Source organism: Typopeltis vanoorti, chromosome 6 (genome assembly GCF_054136105.1).
Source record: "Typopeltis vanoorti isolate ZY-2024b chromosome 6, IOZ_Tvanoo_1.0, whole genome shotgun sequence".
Classification (NCBI taxonomy): Eukaryota; Metazoa; Arthropoda; class Arachnida; order Uropygi; family Thelyphonidae; genus Typopeltis; species Typopeltis vanoorti.
Genome location: NC_143554.1, coordinates 124,250,059 through 124,275,312, shown reverse-complemented (window position 1 = coordinate 124,275,312; position 25,254 = coordinate 124,250,059). Strand labels below are relative to the sequence as shown.

At 32.0% G+C, this 25,254-nt stretch overlaps 2 protein-coding genes and 1 non-coding gene across 4 annotated transcripts in view; 2 read left to right on the top strand and 1 right to left on the bottom strand.

Annotated features, from left to right (window-relative positions):
- Positions 1–12,435, bottom strand: part of LOC150105904 (nuclear receptor-interacting protein 3-like) — a 108,999-nt gene extending 96,564 nt beyond the window's left edge. The window contains exons 1-2 of the mRNA XM_090394399.1: positions 12,408–12,435; positions 12,168–12,236 (exon numbers count right to left, since the gene is read on the bottom strand). The gene's annotated coding sequence lies outside the window, so the exon portion shown is untranslated. The remainder of the gene's footprint in view (positions 1–12,167; positions 12,237–12,407) is intronic.
- LOC150105903 (acetylcholinesterase-like) lies at positions 520–20,817 on the top strand. Of its 2 annotated transcripts, none has more exons than XM_090394396.1 (4): positions 520–663; positions 9,135–10,680; positions 12,461–12,633; positions 19,687–20,817. In XM_090394396.1, exons 2-4 carry the CDS (start codon positions 9,161–9,163, stop codon positions 19,740–19,742), a joined length of 1,749 nt encoding a protein of 582 aa, XP_090250522.1. In that variant the 5' UTR covers positions 520–663; positions 9,135–9,160; the 3' UTR covers positions 19,743–20,817. The 2 variants fall into 2 exon arrangements, with proteins under 2 accessions (XP_090250522.1, XP_090250523.1); XM_090394397.1 differs by lacking the exon at positions 520–663 and adding an exon at positions 5,459–5,786.
- A 3,083-nt stretch (positions 20,818–23,900) lies between these two features.
- Positions 23,901–23,972, top strand: TRNAP-UGG (transfer RNA proline (anticodon UGG)). Its single transcript has one exon. It is a non-coding gene; the product is annotated as a tRNA-Pro (tRNA).
- Positions 23,973–25,254: the final 1,282 nt, after the last annotated feature.

The window sequence follows — 25,254 nt, the reverse complement described above, 5'->3', positions numbered from 1 at the left end:
GGTTTTTAATGCTAATTTTTATGTTAATTTAGTTATTTATTAGTTAATGCTAATACTTAATACTAATACTTGTTATCATTTGATGTTTCGTATTAGTTTATATTAATTATATTAATCATAATTAATTCTATTATAAAGCAACATGTGATCTGTGGCTCCCTCTCTCGAGAGGGTTGCAGCTGATTACTAGGGAGAAGGGGGATAGTGACGCAAAGCAACATCATAATAGCTAAATTAATTGACAAAATAAAATTAATATTACATTTCCAAATTATACGGTAATCCATGTAATACAGGCGAAAAAAAAAGTCAATTTTTTAATAAACTGTGGTAAGAACGGACATGACGTTTTAGAACTACCATAATCCCTTGCTACTGAAAAGGACTATTGCACTGTAACTTGAACAACATCTTTTGTCTACTGACAATTGCAAACAAATATTATGTTTCAAGGTGACCTTCTGCTATAAAGCAACTCTCGTTGAATTGCGACATTAATCCATTGCTATTCATGTTTGAACGGTAGTCCTCCAAGTAGTGCGAATTTTCCTTATGGATTAATATCGCTTCGCGTATAGATAATAAAAACTAGGGTTGGGCATTTCTATTCCAATATTAAGCTTATTTTCATATTTTAATATTATCATTTAATTTGTTTTTCAGGTAAGCAGAATTTCTGTATATATGCATTTTAAATATTTTCAAGGAAAAATATATACAAATAAAACACAAGTAAAATGAATAACAATAAATAAATAAAAGTAAATCATCGTCATCATCATCATCATTATCATCATGCTTGTCAAGGATTTAAGCCTAGAGTGGCCTGTTCCGGCCTTAGAGGTCATCATTGAATCGTTTAAGAGGACGTCCTGGTTTTCTTTTTCTCAATAGCTTGTACTTTAAGGCTTGTTTTAGTAATCTTTCTGTTTTCATTCTTTCAACGTGTTCCATCCATTTATGTTTATATTTTTTTAATTTTTTTTTCTATTACTGATTCCTGGTTTAATTCTTTCATAATTTCCTCATTCCTTTTGTGATCGAATAGGGTATACTTTGCAGTTTTTCTCATAAACTTCATTTCTGCTGTTGTTAATCTTTGTTTGTCTTTTTGTTGATTGTCCAGATTTCGGACTGGCATGGATAATGTATTGCATACTTTTAGTCTGGTTTGTTTTTGAACTAGGTTTAGTTTAAATATAAAGCTAATTACACCTGCAATTTTTAGGTTTATATATATATTTTTTTTTTTTTTCATATGTGATCATACATCCTAGGTAGTTAAATGAATTCACCTGTTCTAAGATCTTGTTATCTATTACTATTTAAGTTCTTGCTGGATCTTGTCCTTTAAAGGCCATAGTTTTTGATTTTTCTGTTGATATTCTTTGGCTCTCTCATTTACAGTGGCTGCTCATGGCTTGAAATCGTGGGGGTTCTGCAACTTTCGAAATATACATACACACTGTAAGTACAGTGTATACGTGTTTGGATAAAATATGAAAATTATGGTTTAAAAAAATAATAATAATAAACATGAAAAAATATTGTTTATTATATAAAATGACTTAAAAATAAAATATATTCATCTTTTGTTTCATGAAAAAAATATTATTTATTATCGATTAAATTATGAAGTTCAATATAATTCAAAATTACTTAAAAATAAAATCCAGTCTTCTTGTTTTGTTTCGAGCGAAAGGTCAATAACTTTTTCCTTGATGTTTGTGTGAATGTTGAAGAATTTGTAGTTCACTTACAGTCACTAATGTCACAGAACTTGTTTCTTGAGGTTGCATTTCTGACGTCATAATTGTCAATAACCCCAATAATGATGTTCTAAAATTAAAACTATAACAAATGTTATGTCTTTAATTGTAATGTCCAAATATTTAAAGAAACGGAGTAAACACGATAAGCACTAAGAACACTATACTACTGGCGCAAACTGCATATAAACAATAGTAGAACTGCGCGACGGACAGTGCCGCATTACGCTAATAGCTCGCATCTCATTATGACGTGCATATGCTTGCGCGCTTAACAATATGACACTGTGGTAAACACAGTGCTGCTAGCATCCTTCGCCCTACTAAGTGCTACAAGATGGATTTTTATTATTTTTTATACAAAATAAGAGAATTGTATAGGATTGTTGATTAAAATTAAATATTACAAGCAAATATAAATAAATTAATAAATATATTTATATATCGAGAAAAATTGGGGGTGCTACAGTTCCGCAGTGCCTATGCACGAGCCGCCCATGCTCATTTAAATTTAAAATATCTTTCTGTAAGGTATCTTCAGAATTTGTAATTATTATTTGGTCATCGGCAAAAAGGACAGTGTTTAAGTTCTCAGTAGGAGAAAGCTTAATACCTGGATGGAAATTTTTATTCCATTTTATTATTATTTCATTTAGATAATATTAAAGGAATTGCTGAAAGGAGACATCCCTGTCGGACTCCTTGGTTTATCTCGCTCGTATATGGTAGCTCGTGATTTAATCTTATTTGTATTTGATTATTTTCATATATACTTATGACAGCTTTTAGAATATTATTTAGTATTTGCCTTTATTTTAATATGTTAAATAAAATGCTTCTTTTAACTTTGTTAAATGCTTTTTCAAAGTCAATAAATGCAATATGTGTTTCTCAATTGTATTCTCTTCTTTTCTCTATTATTAATTTTAGGCAAAACGCCGGGTCTATACATGATCGTCCTTTTCTAAATCCATTCTATACTTCTAAAGTAAAGTCTTCGGAATATTTTATTAATTTGTTATTTAAAATTCTGCTATATATTTTGTAACAGGAATTTAGAAAACTTATACCTATAAAGGTAGTAGTGAACTCTACTACCTTTTTTAAAGATGGGGATCATAATTGCTTTTTCCCCCATTCTATTGGTGGGTTAGTTGTGAATAGATTTTATTTAAAAATAATAAGAGTCTTTCTTTGAATCTTGTTCCTGCGTATTTATATAGTTCTGAACCTAGCTTATCTTCTCCAGGTGATTTTCCATTTCTTGTTTCTTTCAGGCTGATTTCTAATTCTTCTTTAGTTATTTCCTTTTCATTTTCATTAAACGTTAGCCAAGTATTTTTTTTCAAAATATTTCTCTGTCCACAATTCTGTGTAGAAATTTATAAATTCTTCTAATTTCAATTCGGTGTTTAATTTTATGTTTTCTTTGGTATCTGCATTTAAGTGTTTCAAAATCTCATATACATTGGGTCTTATTTTATATAAATCATGTTCTAAATTAGAAACAAATTTGTTCCATGATTCTCTATATCTTTTCTGACTTCTTCTTTAGTTATGGCTCTTATTCTTTTATATTCTATTCCATCTTCTAATCTTTTACTGCTTAATCATCTGTGATAGGCTTCTTTTTCTCATTTTGAAAAAAGAAGCATATCGCAAATCGTCCCATATCTTCAGTTTTTTTTAATAGATTTTTTTGATATTTCCTAAGCTTTCATTTGCTGCTGTGTTTAGTATCGTTTTTATATTAAGCCACTTTATTTGTATTTCTTCATTTTGTTTTATTTTATCTAAATATTAATTAATTCTTTGTTCATATACCCATTGTATATTTGTGTCATTTACTAATCTAGTTTTATAAACAAACGTTTTAAATTTTCTTTCTGTTCTTGCTATTTGTAACCATTTAGGTGGTAATCTTAATTTTATTTTAACAAGGAAGTGGTCACTGCTTATTTCATATCCTCTGTGAACTCTAACATCTAGTGAAAATTTTGATGTCTTCTCATTTAATATAAAGTAATCTAATATTGATTTCCATCCTCTTGCTGTCCAAGTATATTTATGTATGTCTTTATGTTTATAGAAAGAATTCATTATTTTTAAGTTATTATAAACTAGAAAGTCGATCAATTTTTTTTACCCTTTCTGTTTAGAGTATATTCTCCATATATTCCTTTATTATTATTAATTTTTGTGTTTCCAATTCTTTAAGGCATTTGCTAATATTACATAATCCTTTTTATTTATTTTATTATATATATATATTTTTTGCTTCTATTGCTCTAGAATAAAAATAGTAGAAGTTATTAATAATTTATAATATTTTAACTGTTTTGAAAGGGAGTTATGAATCAAAATCAAAACACCTGCTTGTGCTCTTTGGTCTCTGTCACCTCCATTATATACTGCATTAAAATTTTCAGTTATCATGGTTCATTTTATTTTTTTTTGTTTGTTTGTTTGTTTCAGTTACTACTATTTGAAAATTTTTTTTCATTTAATATTTGGTCTGGTTCTATTTCTTTGTATGCTATTCCTCTTACGTTCCAGTTTGCTATGTGTATTATATTTTGTGGTTTCCATTTTCGTTTTACCCTTTCCATTCCAGAGTCGTTCTCCATAGATTCATTTCGATTCTTTCTCTATCGGCTTAAAAGTAGATTATGTTCTCCATGTCAGCTGACTAGCCTGGCGATAGATAGTCCAGTGGTAGGTCTGCTACCTTAAGGCTTCAGAACTAGCCTTCTTCCAAATTTAAACCAAAGGAGGAATAGGGTATACTGAAGGGGAAAGAGTAGATTATAGAGGAGTAGTTTATAGCAGGAACATAGATATAGGCCAGAAATGGAAAGATTCCATGGCCATCGAGTACTCTAATAGCATAAGGATCATAAAACAAGAAGAGTTGGCTGATAAGGTCTTATAGGAAAGATTAAAGTGAGTGGATCTTCCTCAAAGCAGGGGAAGAAAAGGATAGCTTTTTTCATTAACACTCCCATGGTCCCAGCTAGGGGACCATGGGAGTGTTACTTCCCTTACAGTCAAGATGATTGCCTCTTATAGCCCTTATCCACGAATCCTTATTCAATATATGCGGAACACTACACTATATATATATATATATATATATATAATTAAAAGTAAAGAAATAAAATAAAAATAAATAAATAAAAGTAAAAGAAAAAAAAATCGTGGAAAGCCATCACAGTATTTCATACTTGTTTTAATCAGTAGGAAATTTAATTTCATATGAAAAAATTAAGTTTTGCAAAATAAAATAAATTATTTCATCAATTAAAATAATGATTACAATAATTATGAATAATATTATAAATTGAATAAAGTAATAAAATAATATTATAAATAAATAATAATAATTATTAAAAATAATTATAAATTAAATTTCGCATAATACCACTACTACTATTAATAATAATAATTTGCAAAAAACACGATATTGTTTAATCTTCAAAATTGAAGATCAAGCCAATCTATAATTATAAAAGTTAATATCAGTTTTCTAAAAGATCTGAGTGCACTTCATTAATTTAGTTGTTATCATGCATTTCCTATAAGTATACTGCAACCTTCTGATGCTTATCATTTGAATCGTGAAGTTGCACAAGTGACGTAACCGCACGCTTTATCTTTTTAATGACTCCTGATAGAATACGAAGAAAAGTGTATAATCACGTGATTCTGGACAAAGTCGTAAGTGGAGAAAACGTTATGTTTCAATACTTTAATTTCATTCTTTCATAATCTTTCACAATGCATATGCTACAGACTTGAAAGAAAGAACTAGTAAGGTGATGCTTGCTAAGCCTAATCGTCTACCTTTCTACAGAGCGAGCTGAAATCTCGTTAGTAACAAGGACGTTTGGTAAACAGCCGGAGGCGATACGAACTGGTTCGAAGAGCTAAACCGGACCACTTAAACAAGCACTTTTGTGCTTCTGATTCGCAAGTAGAAAGGGAAGATTTTAAAGTTGGTATTTGCTTCATAAATTGGTGAGTGAGGTTTTGATATGCTATTTATTTCTGTTTTTGTATTGAACATACAAATACGGAACTCTGCATTCCGTATGAATTTAGATATTTTAAACATCAGGTGATATTTCTACCAAGGACAGCTCTTCGTTCTATCTATAAATACCAAACCAAAGCAAGTTATCTTAGGGTGGGATGACGAACATGAATTATTTTGTAATGGTACTTTATTTTTTGAAATACTTATTATGATAAATTCTAATATAATATTTTAAATTAAATTATCATAATATATTCGGTATAAAATTGAAGTATAAATGTGAAGAAAATAAATGGCATAAAAAGATGTGAGTTGAAATTTTTTATACTCAAAAGAAAATTATAAAAGAAAATTTACTATCAGTAATTATAGCATGAATTTTAAATGCATAAAAGGTAGTTAATCACCTTTTATTCGTTTAAATTATATTTATTAAGAGTAAATAACTTCTTTTCGTTTTTTTTTTTTTTATTATTTGTGATTACACTCTCACTATGCGATTGCATAATTTCATGCACGTGCATTTTTTTTTAAAATAAAGCAGACATCTAATACAGAAGGGATAAAATCTTATTTTTATTATTTTATGCACAAACGTATTAAAATGTATACAAACATAAAATGTTGTATACGTATATAAACGTATACGACATTTTACAAATTACAAGAAAAGTCATCGCTGACGACCTTCAAAATTCACCAAACGACAACCACTCAAGCATGCTAAATGATGAACGTCTTAGGCAAGTTTATAGTCTTTCAAGAAACACAGTATTGCAATTGCTTTTATGTCGAAAAAGAAACATTATGTTTAATATGATCCATGGGCTTCGTATTTTTTTAATTTCTATTTTTTATGGAAAAACGACATGCTTATATTAAATATCAATAAATTAACAGTATGTCTTATTTATTTATTATTTTCTGATTAACACAATTAATGTACATATCTGTACATTTAGTATGATTTATACTTCAATGTTTCAAACATATAAAAATCTCATACTTAAATTATTAAAATTATTGGGTGCTATTATTGTCATTTGTGCGAATATATTTAAGGTGCGGATTAACTGTGTATTTAACAGCGGGACCTTCCGCGATGAGCCTTTTGACTCCATTGAGTTTAATAATGATAATAATACACTCATTTCCATTTTTATTAATTGGTTTCGCACAAATGTGTCTATTCGATTATTTCTGCTGTCCATAAAATAAAAACCATTATTATTATTTTTGAATGATTTCTTTGGTCGAAGCCATTTTATTGACTTTATTATGATTAAATTTTATGTTAATAAAGTCAATATAAATAAATATTGACTTTATTATGATTATGATTATGTGATAATTTCAGAAATGCAAAGAATCAAAGGGATTCGAAATTATATATGAAATAATAACAAATAATAACTCTGTTCTGGCTAGATGGAGTTTAATAAACATTTGGGATTTAGAATGCTATAAATATGTGGGTTTAGTTTCAGTTTTTTTTTTTTATTGACCAACTAAAAAAGACCAAAATTTTATAGAATGTTTCGAACTCTGATAAAATTTATCATTTCAATTGATTTTAGTTGATACGATTACTGAAATATAAGCCATTTGGAAAGAGAAGGCAGGGTAGACCTAAAAAAAAAAAAGATATTCGATGGATAATAAGACCGGAACAGTTCAATATGGTCTATACCCATATTTAGCGTTATGATGATGATGACAATTATACAAAACAAAATTATGTCAGATAATAAATTATGTTACAGTAAAGAATTGTATTATTAAACGAAGAGTTGTAAACCTGTTGTATATTAAGAACAAAATTGTTTAGCACTAAGTGGGCTGTGTTAGATATTTCGTAACCTTTGTTCTAAAGACCAAATATAGAACTTTTTCAAGCAACTTCAGGCATCAATTAAGCAGGATAATTGAACCACCCAGCTTAATGGGGAGTTATTTATACATTAAAAAAAAAAAGCTTGGAATGAAGTATTTAACTTGTCGCAAATGAAATTAGAAAACTGGATTAATAGATCGACATTAGCCGTATAGATCTCTGTGTTAATGATTGATCTGTTTTGTATTGATCTCAGTTTGTTCTGTTTATTCTGTATATAATAATAATAATAATATATTCTGTTTATCTTATATGAGGCCTTATGCATATATCACTTGACGTATTCAGGATTAAATTGTCTAGCATGACATTGTGATGACCGTGAAGAAAGACTGAAAAAAAATCTCGTAATGTGTTCTTAATTTCCTTTGTTATTTTTTAAAATCATTGTTAATAATTAAAATGTTACAAAGTACTTTTCATGTTTGAATTTTCTTCCAGGTGTTCTTTTCAAATATAAATAATTTGATAGTTCTTAAAATATCTTAAAAGGAACATTTTTTTTTTTGTCTAGATTGTTTTTTTACCCCCAAGCACGGAAAGTGGTAAAGCTATAGGATATTAGTACCATGCGTGGGCTAAGGATTTTGTATTTCTATTTTTATTGATTTTTTGAATTATTATATATATACAGTATATACAGTATATAATCTGGAAACCTCTAGAGACCAAAAAGTCCACTTCAGGCCTCGAATAAGTGGGAAATGAAATTCATTTCTCGCCTAAAGACAATCACAGATATCCATTTCCACTCCGGACCTGTAGGCTTGTTTAGAATTACATTTGAAGCAACTAAATCTGTAAAACCTATGTATCATGTTTGCGATTGAGCATATTTTTCTGGTCTGTTTGTCGGATGAGTTTCATTGAAAAAAAAAGCCCCCTCCCCACATTCTTGAAAAAAGTGCTTATCTTTACCGAAACTTGGGAGCTTTTGCTTAATTGGCTAGTAGTTAGCCAATTAAGTCATTGTTTATGTATATATTTATTTTATCTTTTCACTTAGTGACCTACTAACCTAATCTGACTTCACCTGCTTATATAGAAAACACGCGACGAGTCTGGCTGCTGTCTCAGTTGTGATTTACATTTTTGTATTCGTTATCAATGATAGCTTCTTATAGTTGCCACCTACAGGATATTGGTTCGAATCTCTCTTCCATGGATGTTTGCGAGAGTCGTTCGGTTATAAATAATTTTATTGGCCCATTATGAAACCTCCAAATGACTCTTTGAAGTGGCAAATAAAACAAACAAACAAAAAAAAAAAAGCTCTAGCAAGGTAGTTCATTTAATCCATAGCCCACCCATACTATGTTACCAATTTTTGTGGATGGAATTATCGCCGAGTTTGATAAAGAGAAGATTAATATCTATTATTTCATGTACTAATACAAACTGGTCTCTTATTTTTCATCTTTTTTTTATTTTTCAGATTCACCATTGAACATTTCACAGTCAATGATGGCTAATGATATAGTGAAAAACTTGTTCCTTCAAAGAATGAAACAAATTCTGGCTCTCACTCTATTAATCTCCAATTTTGCATTAACAGTACTTGCTGATGACATGATTGTCAAAACAACCAAAGGACCAGTCAAAGGTGTAACACTTCTAACTCCAACTGGAAAATCTGTGGATGCATTCCTAGGTATTCCTTACGCAATTCCTCCTGTTAGCAAACGCCGTTTCCGATCTCCCGAACCAGCTGAGCCTTGGACTGAAGTAATGGATGCTAAAGACCTCCCAAATTGCTGTGTGCAGCAAAATATAGAGTTACTGGAAAAAAGCAAATTATTTGCCTTGAATACCCCAATGAGTGAGGATTGTTTGAAATTAAGTGTTTGGCTGCCTCGTCCTAGACCTCAAAAAGCAGCCGTTATGGTTTGGATACATGGTGGTGGATTCATCATTGGATCATCAACATCGCTCATTTATGATCCTCGTATTTTGGTATCAGAGGAAGAAATAATTGTGGTATCGATAAATTATAGACTGGGTGCATTAGGATTTCTCTATTTTGGAACAGCAGAGGCCCCAGGAAATATGGGATTGCTTGATCAACAACTAGCACTACAGTGGGTGAAAGAAAACATAGAGTATTTTGGTGGTGATCCAGAAAGCATAACTTTGTTTGGAGAAAGTGCTGGAGGCGCTAGTGTCAATTACCACCTTCTGTCGGAGGGAAGCCGAGAATTTTACAGTCGCGCCATTATTGAAAGTGGTACTTCAACATCCCCATGGGCATTCAACAATCAAGAAAGTATGAACCTCGGATTAAGATTAGCCCGCCATGTCAACTGTCCTGATGATTTGCAAAACATTGATGCTATTTTGGAATGTTTCCACCGTAAAGATGCCAAAGAGCTGGTTAAAACCGAACGAACACCAGCAGAAGTTTTTGGAATTAACTTCATTCCAGTGCTTGATGGCACATTCATCACTGCCACACCAGCACAATTGGAAGCAGCGAAGAATTTCAAAAATACCACTATTTTAATTGGAACCACAGCTAATGAAGGAACCATGTTTATTCATATGACATTTCCCCATCTCCTTCCTTTAATCGATTCACCTGAATTTTCGTACGATGATTTCTTAACCGTTGCTCGCCATATAAGCACTTTGAAAAACGAAATCATAGAAGAAAGCATAGCGTTCGAGTACACACCATGGAAGAACATCCACGATTCCAGTCTGAACATTGATGCCGCTGAGAAGCTCTTTGGAGATATCTTATTTGTATGTGGCAGTAATCGGCTAGCGCTGGACTACGCCATTGCTGGTAATACGGTGTACCAATACCTATTCACCCATAGGTCTAGCATCAGCGAATGGCCTCAATGGTTTGGAGTGAATCATGCAGAAGAGATGGTATACGTGTTTGGATTGCCTTTAAATTCTGAATTTAAACTTCTTCCTGAAGAGAAACATTTGAGCAGTCGAGTAATGAGATATTGGGCTAATTTCGCCAGAACAGGGTAATTATATTGAACAGTTTATATCTTATATACGCTCATGAACCAAAACATTATGACCTACTTAGTAGCTTGTTGGACCTCCTTTACCGAGATAACTGCTGGTATCAGTCTTTGCATTGACGCAATAAAACCCACGGAAGGCGTACTGAGGTATTCTGGACCTACTAGACAGAATAACGTCCAAGAGATCAGCGACCGAGCGAAGCGCTGCCGTCGACTGGTGAATGCTTTGTTTCACATGATCTCACAAATGTTTGATGGGATTCAAATCAGGAGAATTAGGCTGATAGCACACGCAATGCTTAGTATGCTCTTTGAACCAGATCCGTCAGGTCGCGTTATCACCATGTAGGGCAATAACTGGTACGAAACAATCCTCAGGTAGGAATTAGTGGTCGAGGTGTGGTCAGTGATCAGGACAGGACCAGGTGATGTCCAAAAGAACACTGTTGTCACCACCAGCCTGTATCTGGCCAACCACGCTGTTTTGTTGGCCGGAAAGAGATTGAATGCTCATAACGTTTTGATTCATGAGTATATTTTGGGTTTGCTTTTATTTAGTTTTTAGGTTTGTGCCCAATTTCATCTGTATAAGAAGTTTTTTGTGTGAGAAGCAAGAAACGGTCATCTTGATAAAAGCCTATCACTTTATCCCTCTGATAACCGTTCTTTTATAAACAAGACAGTCTTTTACTATTTCCATTACAAAAACGACATTGTAATGAAGTATAACTTCATACTATTTTAATCATGACTGAATTCCGATTAATCTATGACACTGTTAGATTTTAACTTTTTTATGACACAAAACAAGTATGAAGAAAACTGAGCGATAAATCACATACGTTATTATGAAATTGAAATTCAGAATCATAGTTAAAATATTCGTTGCTAACATGAGTGATCTATTATCCTCCAGTCTGTCTCCTTCTACAGAAACATATTTATTTTGGTAAACATCTCCTCGACATAAAAAAAATTCTCGTAGTCAAAACTGAGGGACAGACGATAAATTCAAAACACTTATATTTGTTACTATAGTAAGCCTGAAACTGAATACAGCATAGCATTTATTCATTATTAATTCAATTTATGTATTTCGTAACCTATAATAACACCGTGTGCGAGCGCAGGGTCAAGTAGGAAAAGTCCCCCGCCCCCCTCGTCTATTTGTTATTAAACACAATCTAGAGCTCTTAAACTCTATATTGTGGTTTCTTGGGAATATAATTCAGAGGAGCCTCTTCTACAGGCAGGGATGAATGTAGAATTTAACTGAATATATATGTTGATCGATTGCTGTTTGGATCCTCACATGACGACCGTTTATAGAACTAATTCCTAAGAATAATTTTTACATTATTTAATAATTGAAACGACTTAAAATATTTATTAACAACAGAAATAGGCCTACGATAATTTAAGTTCCTCAAACAAAACTCCAAAACTCAACCAAAATATTTATTAATATCATGTCTGAAACTTACCAATTTGACCTTCACTGATATAAGATCGTACATGATAGCTCTAATTACTCAGCGAGACAATCAATCAACCTATATATGGTAAAGCAAAACATTATTGTAGCATTACGGTACTTGCTTTACTGAGTCATCATGAACGTCCATAATAAGCCAATTAAATGGCTAATTTTCGTAAAGGAATGAAATGAATAAAATTATTTTGAAATAACTTTGAAAATAATATAAACTAATATAGTAACTTACCTACTTGGTTTGTTTTCTGTTTTTGTTAAACGTCTTTTTTTCTTTTTTCATAGAAATCCCAACATTTCGCCAGATGGTACAAGCCTGGATGAGTGGCCCGAGCATACTGTATCAGAACAAAAATACCTGATACTTGACACTGACAGTAAAGATGTCAGAGAAAAATTAAGAGTACGAAAATGTGCTTTTTGGGAACAACATATACCACGTTTGGCGCAGTTGATAGGTAAATATCATCTTTTGGTATTGCAGTTATAAGAACTGAAATAATAAATGAAATAAGTAAAGTTATTTTGCAATAATATTATCAAATAAATAATTATACAGTAATATCTGAACTCTGCTACAAGCAGTAGTGCTGCTGTGGAAACTTAGGAAGTAGTAGGATTTAAAAAAAAAATATGGGAATTTATTTTTTACGATATTATTATTATTATTATTATTATTATTATTATTATTATTATTATTATTATTCGTGACACCTCCATTAACAGTATATAAATCGCATATCGATATGCTATAAATAGGGCGGACTCAAAATATCAATTATTGCAGTTTTGTTCACCGAAAATTAAAATTTTGTATTGCAGAAGTCATAGGAATTTCTCTCAAAATACTATTTTTATTACTTTTATTATATCGCGCTGTACTGGAAGAAGTAAATTGAGCGAACGATTAACTGCAAAACTGTTAATTTCCTTGCAACTCTATTTCTGGTCGCTTTTCCGAAACGAAAGTAATAAATAATCAATATTTGGTTGCCTGGCGCCCCCTACTCAATTTTACACTAGGTTAATGACGCAATAAGATAATTATAATATATTATTAGGCAAACTTAAATTACCATCAACATATTTGAACTGATAGTTAATTAAATATTAATGACTTCGATACAAATTAATTTTTACTCAAAGAAGATGCAAACTTACTGTATTTAATAAGCCAATCATTAATGGCTACCTGAGCCTGATGAAATCCTGCTAATTTTTTAATCATCATCATGCATATCAAGGATTTAGGACTAGCGTGGCCTGTTCCGGCCTTAGAAGTCATCGTTGAATCTTTTAAGAGGACGTCCTGGTTTTCTTTTTCCTAATGGCTTGTACTTTAAGGCTTGTTGTAAATAATTTTTCAATATCAGATTCAATGTTTTCGACAAACGAAGTCTCAAGTCTCTTCTTTCACTTATTTGCAATCTATTTCGCTGCTTAGCTATCAATTGCAACACGATGCTGAATCCTTTCTCCACTAAGTATGAAGAAGAAAAAGCAGTGAGCAATAATTTTATTTCTTGTCAAAGCTGAGGATATTTGCATTGCATATTTGGCCAGAATCTTATATACCCACACTGTTGAAATTGTACTTGAGCTTCAAAATCATTTTTAAGTCAATAAATTCTTTAACCAAATTTAGATGAAGAGAAGTGGCAGCAGAAAGAAATGGGTTTATGACCCAATCGGGTATTTTAAGATCAAAGGCTTTGAATCATCAAGTCTTCTTTCAGTGTCAGAAGACGGGAACAATATCAATCCAAATCTATTATTTGTAGATCAAATTCTTCTTTATTTTCATGGCAAAGTTCGAGTATTCAATGACTGGGCTTTTATTTTATTTTCTGTTTTAATAACATCATCCAAAATCTTATGTAGTCTACTGCTAAGATTTTTTTGCGAAACATCTTAGCGGTAGACTTTTAAATGTGCTATAAATCCCCGCTGACGACCAATCATAGCTGGTGCTCCGTCAGTTGCACACGCAGTAATATTTTTGAGAGGAATGTTTTTAGCATTAAAAAAGTTTTCAACAACCTTCAAAATTGTAGAACCTTTTGTGCCAATATTCAGATATTCATCAAATAGAAACGCTTCGATAATTTCTTTATTAGTATTTATATAACGCACGTAGGTCATTAAGTTTCGTTGTCACTTAAAGTTGTCTCATCGAGTTACAAAGAAAATTCTATTTTTAAATCATCACAAAGTTTTTTCAATGTCCTTTGCCGGTTCTGCTAAAAAAAAAAAAAAAAAAAACTCAAATTAATTGTTTTCAATGTAGAAAATTCAGACCAAAAAGTAGCCCAATTACTGAACTTACAATGTAAAAATTCTAAAAAATAAATTTGACCAGTATTGCCAGACATGCAATATAAATAGGGATGCTAGATTAAGTACGGAATTTTTTTTTCTTTTATTATATTAATAGTATTAATACGCTTAACGTCCCCCTCAACGTTCACAGCGCCCCCAGGTTAAGAACCACTGGATTATAGGAAGGAAAGTTGGATGAGCACTGCTGTTAAGTGCATATACCGACCACGCAAGCGGAAATGTATGCTACTTCCGTAATAGGAAGGACGAGGTTAATGCTCCTTATTGCGAAATACGTGCACCCTGACCATGAATAACGTGACCTTTGCGAAACATTTACGCACTGTTCGGTTATATAATTTTGCGACGGCTCCGTTCTCGGTATGCCGACCACTAACACGTTCATTGGCAAAATTCCAAATCCACGCAATACTCGTCTCGTTCACATCCGATGAAGAGCAGGAGGGGGGGGGGGGGGAAATAGTCGGTGTTTAATATTTCGAAACAATTTTTTTTGGGGGGGGGGGGGCTTTCCCATGTTCATAAAATAAAATTAAATTGAGAAAAGTATTTCATGCATTATTTTTCCATTGTTCATTCATTTAACGTAGAAATTCTTTTAGAAAGTAGAAATTCTTTTAGAAAGTAGAAATTCTTTTAGAAAGTAGAAATTCTTTTAGAAAGTAGTAATTCTAAAAATTATCTTGCTCTGAATGATAATGACGATGATAATAAAATTTGAAAACTCGGATTTTCAATCCAGTAATTAATAAATGTGTTTTGAATTGGATGTACTTCCTGTTCTTTTCTCATACGAAGATCTAAAGAACCAAAAGAATCTATGAAGATCATAAACCTTCATAGATTCGATTCTACTCACCGACTGGAGGAGCTTTTCCTAGACCTTTTTCGGCTGGTTTAAGATTTTTTTTGTTTAGAAGAAACTCCAGTTTTTAACCCATGAGAAAAATCAGTCGTAGGACCTACACTATTAAGACAACAGTACAAGCAATTAGACTTAAGACAACTAGGTAGCAGCAGTTTTCTGACATAAGAGGATGGTCTAAAAAGTTCTCGGCCTAACAATGAGAAAACGAATTTATAATTTCAAAATTATTTTTATTTTTCAACATAATCTCCATTATGAGTAATACATTTATTCCAGCAATGCTCCAGCACCATTATCCCGACCCTGTAGTGGTTCTCAGTAAGATCTGCAAAATACCCCTCTACAGCTGCAATCACCTATTCATTCGAAGAAAAATGTTGACCAGTGAGTAAGAGTTTTAGTTTGGGGAAGAGATAGAGGTCAGAGGGAGCCAACTCTGAAGGAACAGGGTGGATGTTCCAACAATTCATAGTGCAGATCCCTTAAATTTCCCATTGTCAAAACACCTTTGTGGGCAGGTGCATTGTCCCCAAGAAAGATGATTTTTTTCTTCTGCAAACCGAGTCTCTTCTCATGAATTTTTTCGTCTAGTCTGGTTAAAAGATTGGGATAATATTCCCCGGTTATTGTTTTACCGTTTTCAAGATAATTAATAAACAAAATGCCTTTAGCATCCCAAAACACTGATGCCGTGACCTTTCCTGCTGATGGAACCGACTTTGTCTTCCTTGGCGCTGAACAACCGGCTTCTGTCCACTGTTTTGACTGCTGTTTGGATTCTGGTGTGTAATGATGATTTTATTAATAGTGAATCCAAGCTCGGCATCCATCATGCGCAAAGCTTTTTCATTTGCAATTCTATATTCTATAGATTCTATAAATAGATTCTATAAATTTTATAGTCTCAGCAATTTCACGCACTTTGACTCGCCGGTCATCCAGTACCATATCGTGCACTTGATCAATGATGTCTGGTGTTGTTACACTTTTTGGACGTTCTTCACGTGGATCATCTTCAAGGCAGATACAGCCACGTTTAAACTCGCCAGACCATTTCTTAATTGCTGAAAACGAAGAAGAGGTGATCCCATAAACTTTTATGAACTTCGAATGAAACCTTTTACAAAGAATTTTATAACTGCACGATACTCAATTTTATCCATTTCAAGGGATGCAGACAACACTTTTGCTTCAGACAGCTGTATAAAAGTTACTTGATAGAATGACTAGCAATTTCATATGGATGCTTATGACAGATGTACCAAGTTAGAAAAAAAAAAAATCCTGCCGATAGTTTTGCCATCTATGGTCGAGGCCGAAAACGTTTCAGACCACCATCGTACTCTCTCCCCTAAGCCTTTAAATCATTGATAGCTTGAAGCTCAGCTCTCAGGCTATATAGTGACCGCTAAGGATAGAAACCACCTCCCACAGTTTCTAAAAGTTAGGAGTAAAGTTAGTTAGGTGTAAACGATTTATTTTATTCTGTAGAGGGTCACCGCGTATAAATCAGGACATTTGATTTTTCGTTATTTTTTAACTTATTAAATCTTCTTCATTTAACAGTTTTTTATCCAGTTAATTTTTTGCTTATAATTATTATTTATTATTATTATTGTCCAGGATTGACCAAATGACACTGTTACCGTTCTGGTTTGATGACGTACAGTGTCTCTACTATTTAAACGCCTAATAGTAAGAGCTGCATTTCGATGTTCTCACGACGATTGGCATAAAATCTTGAGCATACCATTCCAAAACAAGAAAGCAAAACTGTGGCGAACTGCCTTTCAACTTCGACAGGTGTTCCAATGAAAAGCATTAAAAGCTCAAATATCCATGCAAATTTTTATATACCAGCAATATTTTCGTATAGCTACTGTATTGCTTATGATACATGCAAGACACAGACGGTTGATACCAATGATTGGTCAACTAATCACAAATAATGTCATAAAAGATTAGGGCTCGATACTATTAAAAACATGAGATAGATATAAAACAATCTTAACTGGTTTAGTACGACTTATTTACAAATTTTGCATTTTAGGTGTGCAGTAATCTCAGTTGTAAACACCCTACAAAACTTTTAAGCACCCCTTTGCCTTACGTAGTAACTTCTAGGAAAACCTAAGACATTATCTTCCTTGTTAAAATGTATTTTCTTGACCACGAAAACTATGGAAATGACTTCTATTGGGATTTAATGATCAAGTATATTTTGGAAACAACTATGTTATACCAACTAGTTTCACCAACTGAGGCTGTTGGCATCTTCAGGGTATAAGAACTGATATAAGGCACTTAAAGCTAAAAACTGTTACAGACTATAAATCAACCGATTCCAATTATATTTGACAAAACGGAACGCGTGCAATACATGCAAAGCGTGTGCACGATCTCACTTGTTATTTAGGAACGTTCTATAATTGGCACTATAATTTAGTTCTTGTATGTTTAGAGATCTAATGAGGGTCTTCCAGATCTCGGGCAAGATTAATCCTTGATTCCTGTTAAGGTTTTGTACAGAACGGGCAACTCTTGTGGCTTCTTTAATAATTCGGGAGGCGGAACTCCTTCTCCATGTAAGGAATGGAGCTGTTTTATAGCTATCCTTTCTTCAAATATGCTGGAGTTTACAACATCCCCTGCTCGTGCGGTTTAAATTACATCGGCTAGACTTCAAGAAGCCTTGAGATTAGACAAAGGGAGCACATTGGAGACGTTAATAACAATAGAGAAGAAAAATAGGGTTTATCCTTTCATTTCTCAAGAACTAACCATATCATAGAGTGGGATAAAAGCTCCATTCCTTACATAGAGGAGGATTTCCGCTCCCGAATTATTAAAGAAGCCACAAGTGTTGCCCGTTCTGTACAAAACCTTAACAGGAACCAAGGATTAATCTTGCCCGAGATCTGGAAGACCGTCATTAGATCTCTAAACATACAAGAACTAAATTATAATGCCAATTATAGAACGTTCCTAAATAACAACAAGTGAGATCATGCACACGCTTTGCATGTATTGCACGCGTTCCGTTTTGTCAAATATAATTGGAATCAGTTGATTTATAGTCTGTAACAGTTTTTAGCTTTAAGTGCCTTATATCAGTTATGTACCCTGAAGATGCCAACAGCCTCAGTTGGTGAAACTAGTTGGTATAACATAGTTGTTCTAAAAAAATACTTGATCAGTAAATCCCAATAGAAGTCATTTCCATACATTATCTTCCTGTTCTGTTCATCCAACATGTAGCATCAAAGAAAGTATAATTGTCATTGTAAGAAAATGAATTATAATTTACAGCTTTTTTTTTTTTTTTAAAGAAGATAATCGCGTTAACGATGGGATTATCGTAATTTTCACGTACCCAGGCATCTGGAAAGTCTTGAGAGTTTGTAGCAAAGATCCTTCGAAACATTGACTGTTGTTGTCCTAATGTCTTAATGACTGTAAATTCGTGTGTGTGTGTGTGTGTGTGTGTGTGTTCGGGGGCCGGTTTGCCTGTTCTGGGGGACAAAAAACCCGAGTTTCCGGGTGAAAAAAACCTCTATCTCCGTATGAGACCGGCTAACTCACCTTTAGTCGAAAGAGACCAGATAAAGGTTCCTCACGTCATGGACTGGAATCAAACCCAGGTCTTTCCGACCAAAGGGCTTCGTCTATACCGACTGAGGTTCTAACTCTGCAAAGTGAATGGAATAGAACCAAACAATATTGACATTTTGCAGTAAAGAAGTTGCACGCTTCTTGTAGATGCGCATTTTAAACAAGTCCCATTGATTTGGGTACAGAAATCTTACACGTAAACCAGTTATAAGTACTAAGATATCGTGCCATGCACTAGTGAACCAATCCTGGAAAAAAAAAAAAAAAAAAAAATCTGTTGTGTAAATTCCTTTTCTAAGAAAATATCTTAAGTCTATGGAGCAAGCTTATTATTACAAATAAATTATTATAATATGTAATTTTATTATCATTATCATTATTATTATTATTATTATTATAAAATATTTATTTTGACAAGTTCATTCGAAGTAATCTAAAGGTTTACGATATTTTGCAAAGAATCTGCACATGACAGCTTTTAAAAAATATAGTGTATGAAATACAGTTGCATTTAAATTCCCATGATGCAATCTCTTTTAAAGCGCATTTGTCCAGCTGTGTCCAGCTGTGTTATTATAAGAGTTGGTCCGAAGTCAATGTCAAATTCATTGTAGTTGTGGTTGTGTGTTTGTCATTAGTATCCATTTTGATTTATTGAGTTGCGTTTTATTTTCTGCCATTTCTTTTGCAGCGCAATCTGGGACCTGCGAAACAGATCACGAAAAGGCCAAGTGGAAAATGCCATGAACTGCATCTCCTGATGATGACTTACAAACCATTTCAGTGCATAATTTGACTTCAGTTCTCCTAAAGGATTTCTACAACAAAGTACTCGGGCAAGATGTTTTTTTTTTTTATTTTTTTTTTTTTTATTTATTTTTTATTCTGCGCAGGAGAATCAAGTAAAAGAAGTATTTCCGCCTTAAAAAAAAAATAAAAATAAAATAAAAAATAGGCCCTCTTTAAATTTTTGAAACAAATAGACTTCAGCTAACAGGATGTCCGGCCATGCAAAATACTTACGGCAACGAAAAAAAAAAAAAAAAAAAAAAAGAAAAAGAAAAGAAAAGAAAAGATAGAAAGAAAATGCCTTGCAGGAAATAGCCTTCATTGATCATAGGCATATCAATAAATAATTTTTTACTAGTTTCCAGAAATATAACGTCTAAGCTACATTTGGAAATTTCAGCTTAATGTGAATTGTGACATTTGTAAAATAAGGACAAATATTTTTTTTTTTTAAAATGACATTTAAATTTTAAGGGTGTTTTTCAGTTCTGAAAAAAATTCATCTAAAATACATAATTCTGGTTTCGTAATGTTCAATTATATCACTAATATTAATTCAGTTATTATTCATTTTTGTGATATTCATAACCCCGATATTAAATAAATTGAAAATTAACTATCATAACCATTTCGTTATATCTAGGGATATCATGCGTTTCTTGAACCCTGTTGAAACTGTGCTCTAAATATGGAAATTTAGCTCTTTAATACTCCGAATAGTATACGCAGTATACTATTCGGAATATTAAAATAAAATAATCGTGTCAAGTACTCAAAGAAATGTCTCTATGTTTAAAAATAATATAATGGTAGATTATTCTTCAAAAAAATCTGACATTGATTATTTAAACCTATTGGCATTAGATTATTTTTTGAATAATGTAATGAACCGAACCGACTATCATTATTTTTTACGCTAAAAAAGTATTTCATAAATATTTCAAAATGGTAATTAAAAACAAGGAAATATTAAATTGCTGGGGGGGGGGGGGGGTTGTGGATAACGCCAGCGAAGGGCGCTCTCAGTTCATTCGAAATCAGACTAGTGAGTACAGGATACAGACTGGTGAGTACATTTTCCTTATGATACTCTATACATGACTGCGAAAATGTACGTCATAATTAGACATTTTTAATACAGGTATTTACGAACAGGACATACAAGTCATGCAGGATCGAAGATTTGTTAAGTGCAAATATAATAGTTATGTTTTAGATTCAATAAACTTTATTATTGTCGTTTAATATATAAATTTATATCAGTTAAAATCATTAGAATGTGTTGTTAAAAAGATAACTGAAATATTCGGCTATGTACTTAATTTGTGAATCTTGCTTAAAAACTTAAAAACGATGAAGTCATACATATGACACAGTTATTACTGTTTTGGAGATCACAATACATTAGTTCCCCCTTCCCCAACAAAATATACTGTATTTATGCAAAATCGATGTCTTGTATTCTGTATTAGTTATGATTATCTCAATGAAATGTCATAGATTTTATAATCTTTTGTAGGTGGGATTCACATGATAAACTCAGACTGGTTCTAAATTTTAAAAAAATCTATAAAATAACAATATTCTATGAACGATCAAAAAGAGGAATGTAAGGGATTAATAACTGATATATGGAATTTTCAAATTACTATATGGATTGTAAAGAATTAATAATTCTCTTTAGTAGCGTCTTTTTTACCGACCATACCCTCTAACAGCATCACTGGATACTGCTGTGAGTTACATCGTAAAGAATGACAATTTATAGCAGCTCAATTTGTTACCATTACTACTATAAGATAACTGGTGCAGAAATATTACATAAATATTACATTTAATCTTACGGTGAAGGATTAAGATTGCTCGGTAGATAGCGAGTTAGCGGTATAATTCATACTATATTTGCTTTGATAGTGGAAAAATTAACAAAACATTAAAATATATTTTATTTAAAGAAATATGTTTCAAATATAAAAAAGGGTTTCCCCCCCCCCCAAAAAAAAAGAATGGTTTGTCACGTGGAACAGTTTCAACTGTTCCATGTGAAAAAGCTTTAACTGTTTCAATTCATGAAGATATTATTTAAATTAAGGGGGTATTAAATCCCACATTGTTTTAAAACCGAATAAGAAACTCAAGTTCATGAAGATATAATTTATTTAGTAGTTTGTTTTAAATCCGCTAGAGTTGTAGTTAAAGAAATGTGATATATTAGGCATAAATGATAGTCCGTGCCTATCGTTTGGAAATTCATTTCGCGTGTCTGCTTCAGCAATACCGCAGTGAATGACACGCTAATATTAAATCACGTGTCTGCTTTCAAGATGATGACATTTATCTTAAATGTCAAAACTGCAAGGTGTGCGCTCGTTGACTATAAAATGCAAATATATGCAAGTAATATTTTATTTAAGCATTTGTAAATGAATAAAGTACTTGGAAGGTAAAACATTTAGCCATGTTTCATTATTTACAAAATACCAAGTTAAAGTCTGAATATTAAAGGCATATTTTACAGACCATATTCCACTCGAAAGTAGATTTTACCGACACGCGATATTTCATGAAATGTAACTAAGTGGTTCATTCGATGTGATTAAATTATTACTTTTAATATGGTTTCTCTATTTGATAGCACAAACAGAGAAACTAATGAGTTTGTTGATTAGCTAAAAATGTTGTTTAAGGAATGGATTTACTTACACAGCGTACAACAATTGCGTGGTCTCATATAAAAACCCTCTTTTTATTTTTTACATAATCTGGAAATCTAGCTCTAGAACAAAACATGGAACTTTTTCATAGGCCACTTTACTTCCAAAAAGGGGTCAGTGACCTCATCGAGAGATGTAATAATAATAATAATAAATATTATTATTATTATTATTATTAGCTGGGATTTTGTTTTAAAATGTTCGAAAAAATTTACTAATATATAATATTTTTAAAATATATTTTATTTTAGAGATATATATTTCTAAAATAAAATATCGACTTCGCGATATTTTAAACCACACGATAATATCCATAGATGGCGCTGGGTGTAGTTGATGGATGGGGGCTCTATTTGTAGCTGCAGGATTATATAGTGTAGATCAGTGCTTCCCAAACTTCTGGATGTCAGAGTCCCCCTTTGGAAACATTAAAATATTTCACGCCCCTCCCCTCGGAAAAAATCGTAATATAGACATATATTATTATAATATTTATTGTGTTTATATTCAATACAAAACATACACACCGAATATTGCAAAATTCAAATTCAAATATTACATTTTTAGCATCTTACATACACGTGGCACATTATCTCATATTTTTATATAGATAGATATATTGTTATTGTACATTTGCAGTACAAGCACATGAAACGTAAAATAAGTAATAAAGAAAGAATTAAAAACATAAAATTCATTTCGTGTCTGCTTCAGCAATACCGCAGTGAATGACACGCTAATATTAAATCACGTGTCTGCTTTAAAGATGACATTTATCATCTTGAATAACATTAATAACAATTTAATGCGATGGATGTTTTTCAATACTGCTATACAAAAAGCCAATATCAGGTGAAATATTTGAAACGGCTATTCTTAGATTTCTGCTTTGAAATGAAACTTATATGAATAAGCATATATTTATTAATATTCATTAAGCGCCGAAATACGCAGGAAGCAAAATTTGTGAACCCGGCACCAATGTGTGATTTTTTCCCCATTAAAATATAAAAAATAATAAAAAAGAAATAATAAAATTTAAATACGTTTCTTTTAAGATAAAAAAAATCTACTTAATCTTGAAACATTTTCAATTTGTTTTCATTATTTCACGCCCCCCCCCCTCTAAAAAACTACGGCCCACAGTTTGGGAAGAGCTGGCCTAGATAGTAGGGTTTGCAGGGAATGTTGTTCCTTTGTGAATGCCTTGTGAACTAATCATGTAATAATAATTAAATGAAGTGCGTAGTGTGCATATTCAGCATGTAAACATTTCTGTTTATGGATATAATCATATGGGTAATTTTTCACCATTTTTCATCATTAATGCGTTTCTAATCTGAAAAATAAACTAAGAATTTTGTTTTACTTTTAATTTTTGTTTAGATTCCATATAGCACATGGCCCGTTGGTCTAGGGGTATGATTTTCGCTTTGGGTGCGAGAGGTCCCGGGTTCAAATCCCGGACGGGCCCAGTAAATTTTTTGGTTGAAGATTTGTGGGTTGCAGAAACTAGTTGATAGGCGGAGGAGGGGAGATATGATTGAGACATTCAAATTGCTAAAGGAATTCTATAGGATTAATTCAGAGGATATTTTTGAGATCAGGACTGGTGGTGGGAGAACTAGGGGACACCTATGGAAGCTGGGCAAGAGTGTGGTTAGCAGGGGTGTTAGTGCTGGGTTCTTTACTTTTAGAGTGGTAAATGAGTGGAATAAGCTGCCAGAGTCTGTTGTGAGTGCTATGACGGTGAACGAGTTCAAGACAAGGTATGATAGATACTGTGAGAATGTAATCGCATAGTTGTGTGGACATGATGTTTAGGGCCTCCCTCGATGAGTCTAAGGACTCCTGGAGTCGCCCGAAATAATAATAATAATAATAATAATAATAATAATAATATCCCCCTCCTTTCCCTATATAATAATTTTTTTTATTGTTCTTTCAAATATTTACATATGTACAATGATCATCTATTCAGTATATTATTTTACAAGGTTCAGCACTTTGTGCTACATATAATGAGATTTAAATAGTAATGATGATAACAGTTTTTTTTTTATATAACAATCATAATAATTTACAATTATATTGTTCAGAGTTACATAAGTTGTATAATATTACATGTTGTGGTTTACTATTTTTTTTTTCAAGTTTGAAAAGGTGTGATTATACAACAGTTTTTACACATATGCAATCTGAATATTATGTGTCCTTATTTTCACAAACATACGGTGTAAACTCATGATTTACTTTTAAAATAATTTTTTTTTTACATTGCATACATTTGTTACAGTTATTATATACATTACATACATTTGTTACAATTATTATATACATTACATTCATTTGTTTACATATGATACATTACTTACATTTGTTTACATGTGATATTTACATTACGTACCTTGGTTTACATATAATACATACATTGGTTTTCTTGTGATACGTACATTACATGCATTTGGTTACATATGATACATCTTGGATGAGAACTAATTTTTTTTCCCTTTCATCCTCGAAGCTTAAATGTAAGCTCATCTGAGGATGACACCAGTTGGTTATTATGTATTTTTTTTTTTTTTTTGCCGTGTTAGGATGCTACAGAATCTATGATTGAATAATAATAATAATAATAATAATAATAATAATAATAATGCAATTAGCTGTGATTTGAATTCATATCATATAAATTGGCAATTAATAACTATTACATAGCCTCAAATTAATTATATAGAATCAAAATTGGTTTTATA

Bases quoted from the DNA above. Each gene is read 5' to 3' on its own strand.
- LOC150105903 (XM_090394396.1), top strand. From the start codon at position 9,161: ATGATGGCTAATGATATAGTGAAAAACTTGTTCCTTCAAAGAATGAAA. The intron at 10,681-12,460 runs GTAATTATATTG...CTTTTTTCATAG, and splicing joins GCTAATTTCGCCAGAACAGG to AAATCCCAACATTTCGCCAG. The intron at 12,634-19,686 runs GTAAATATCATC...TTTCTTTTGCAG, and splicing joins ACGTTTGGCGCAGTTGATAG to CGCAATCTGGGACCTGCGAA.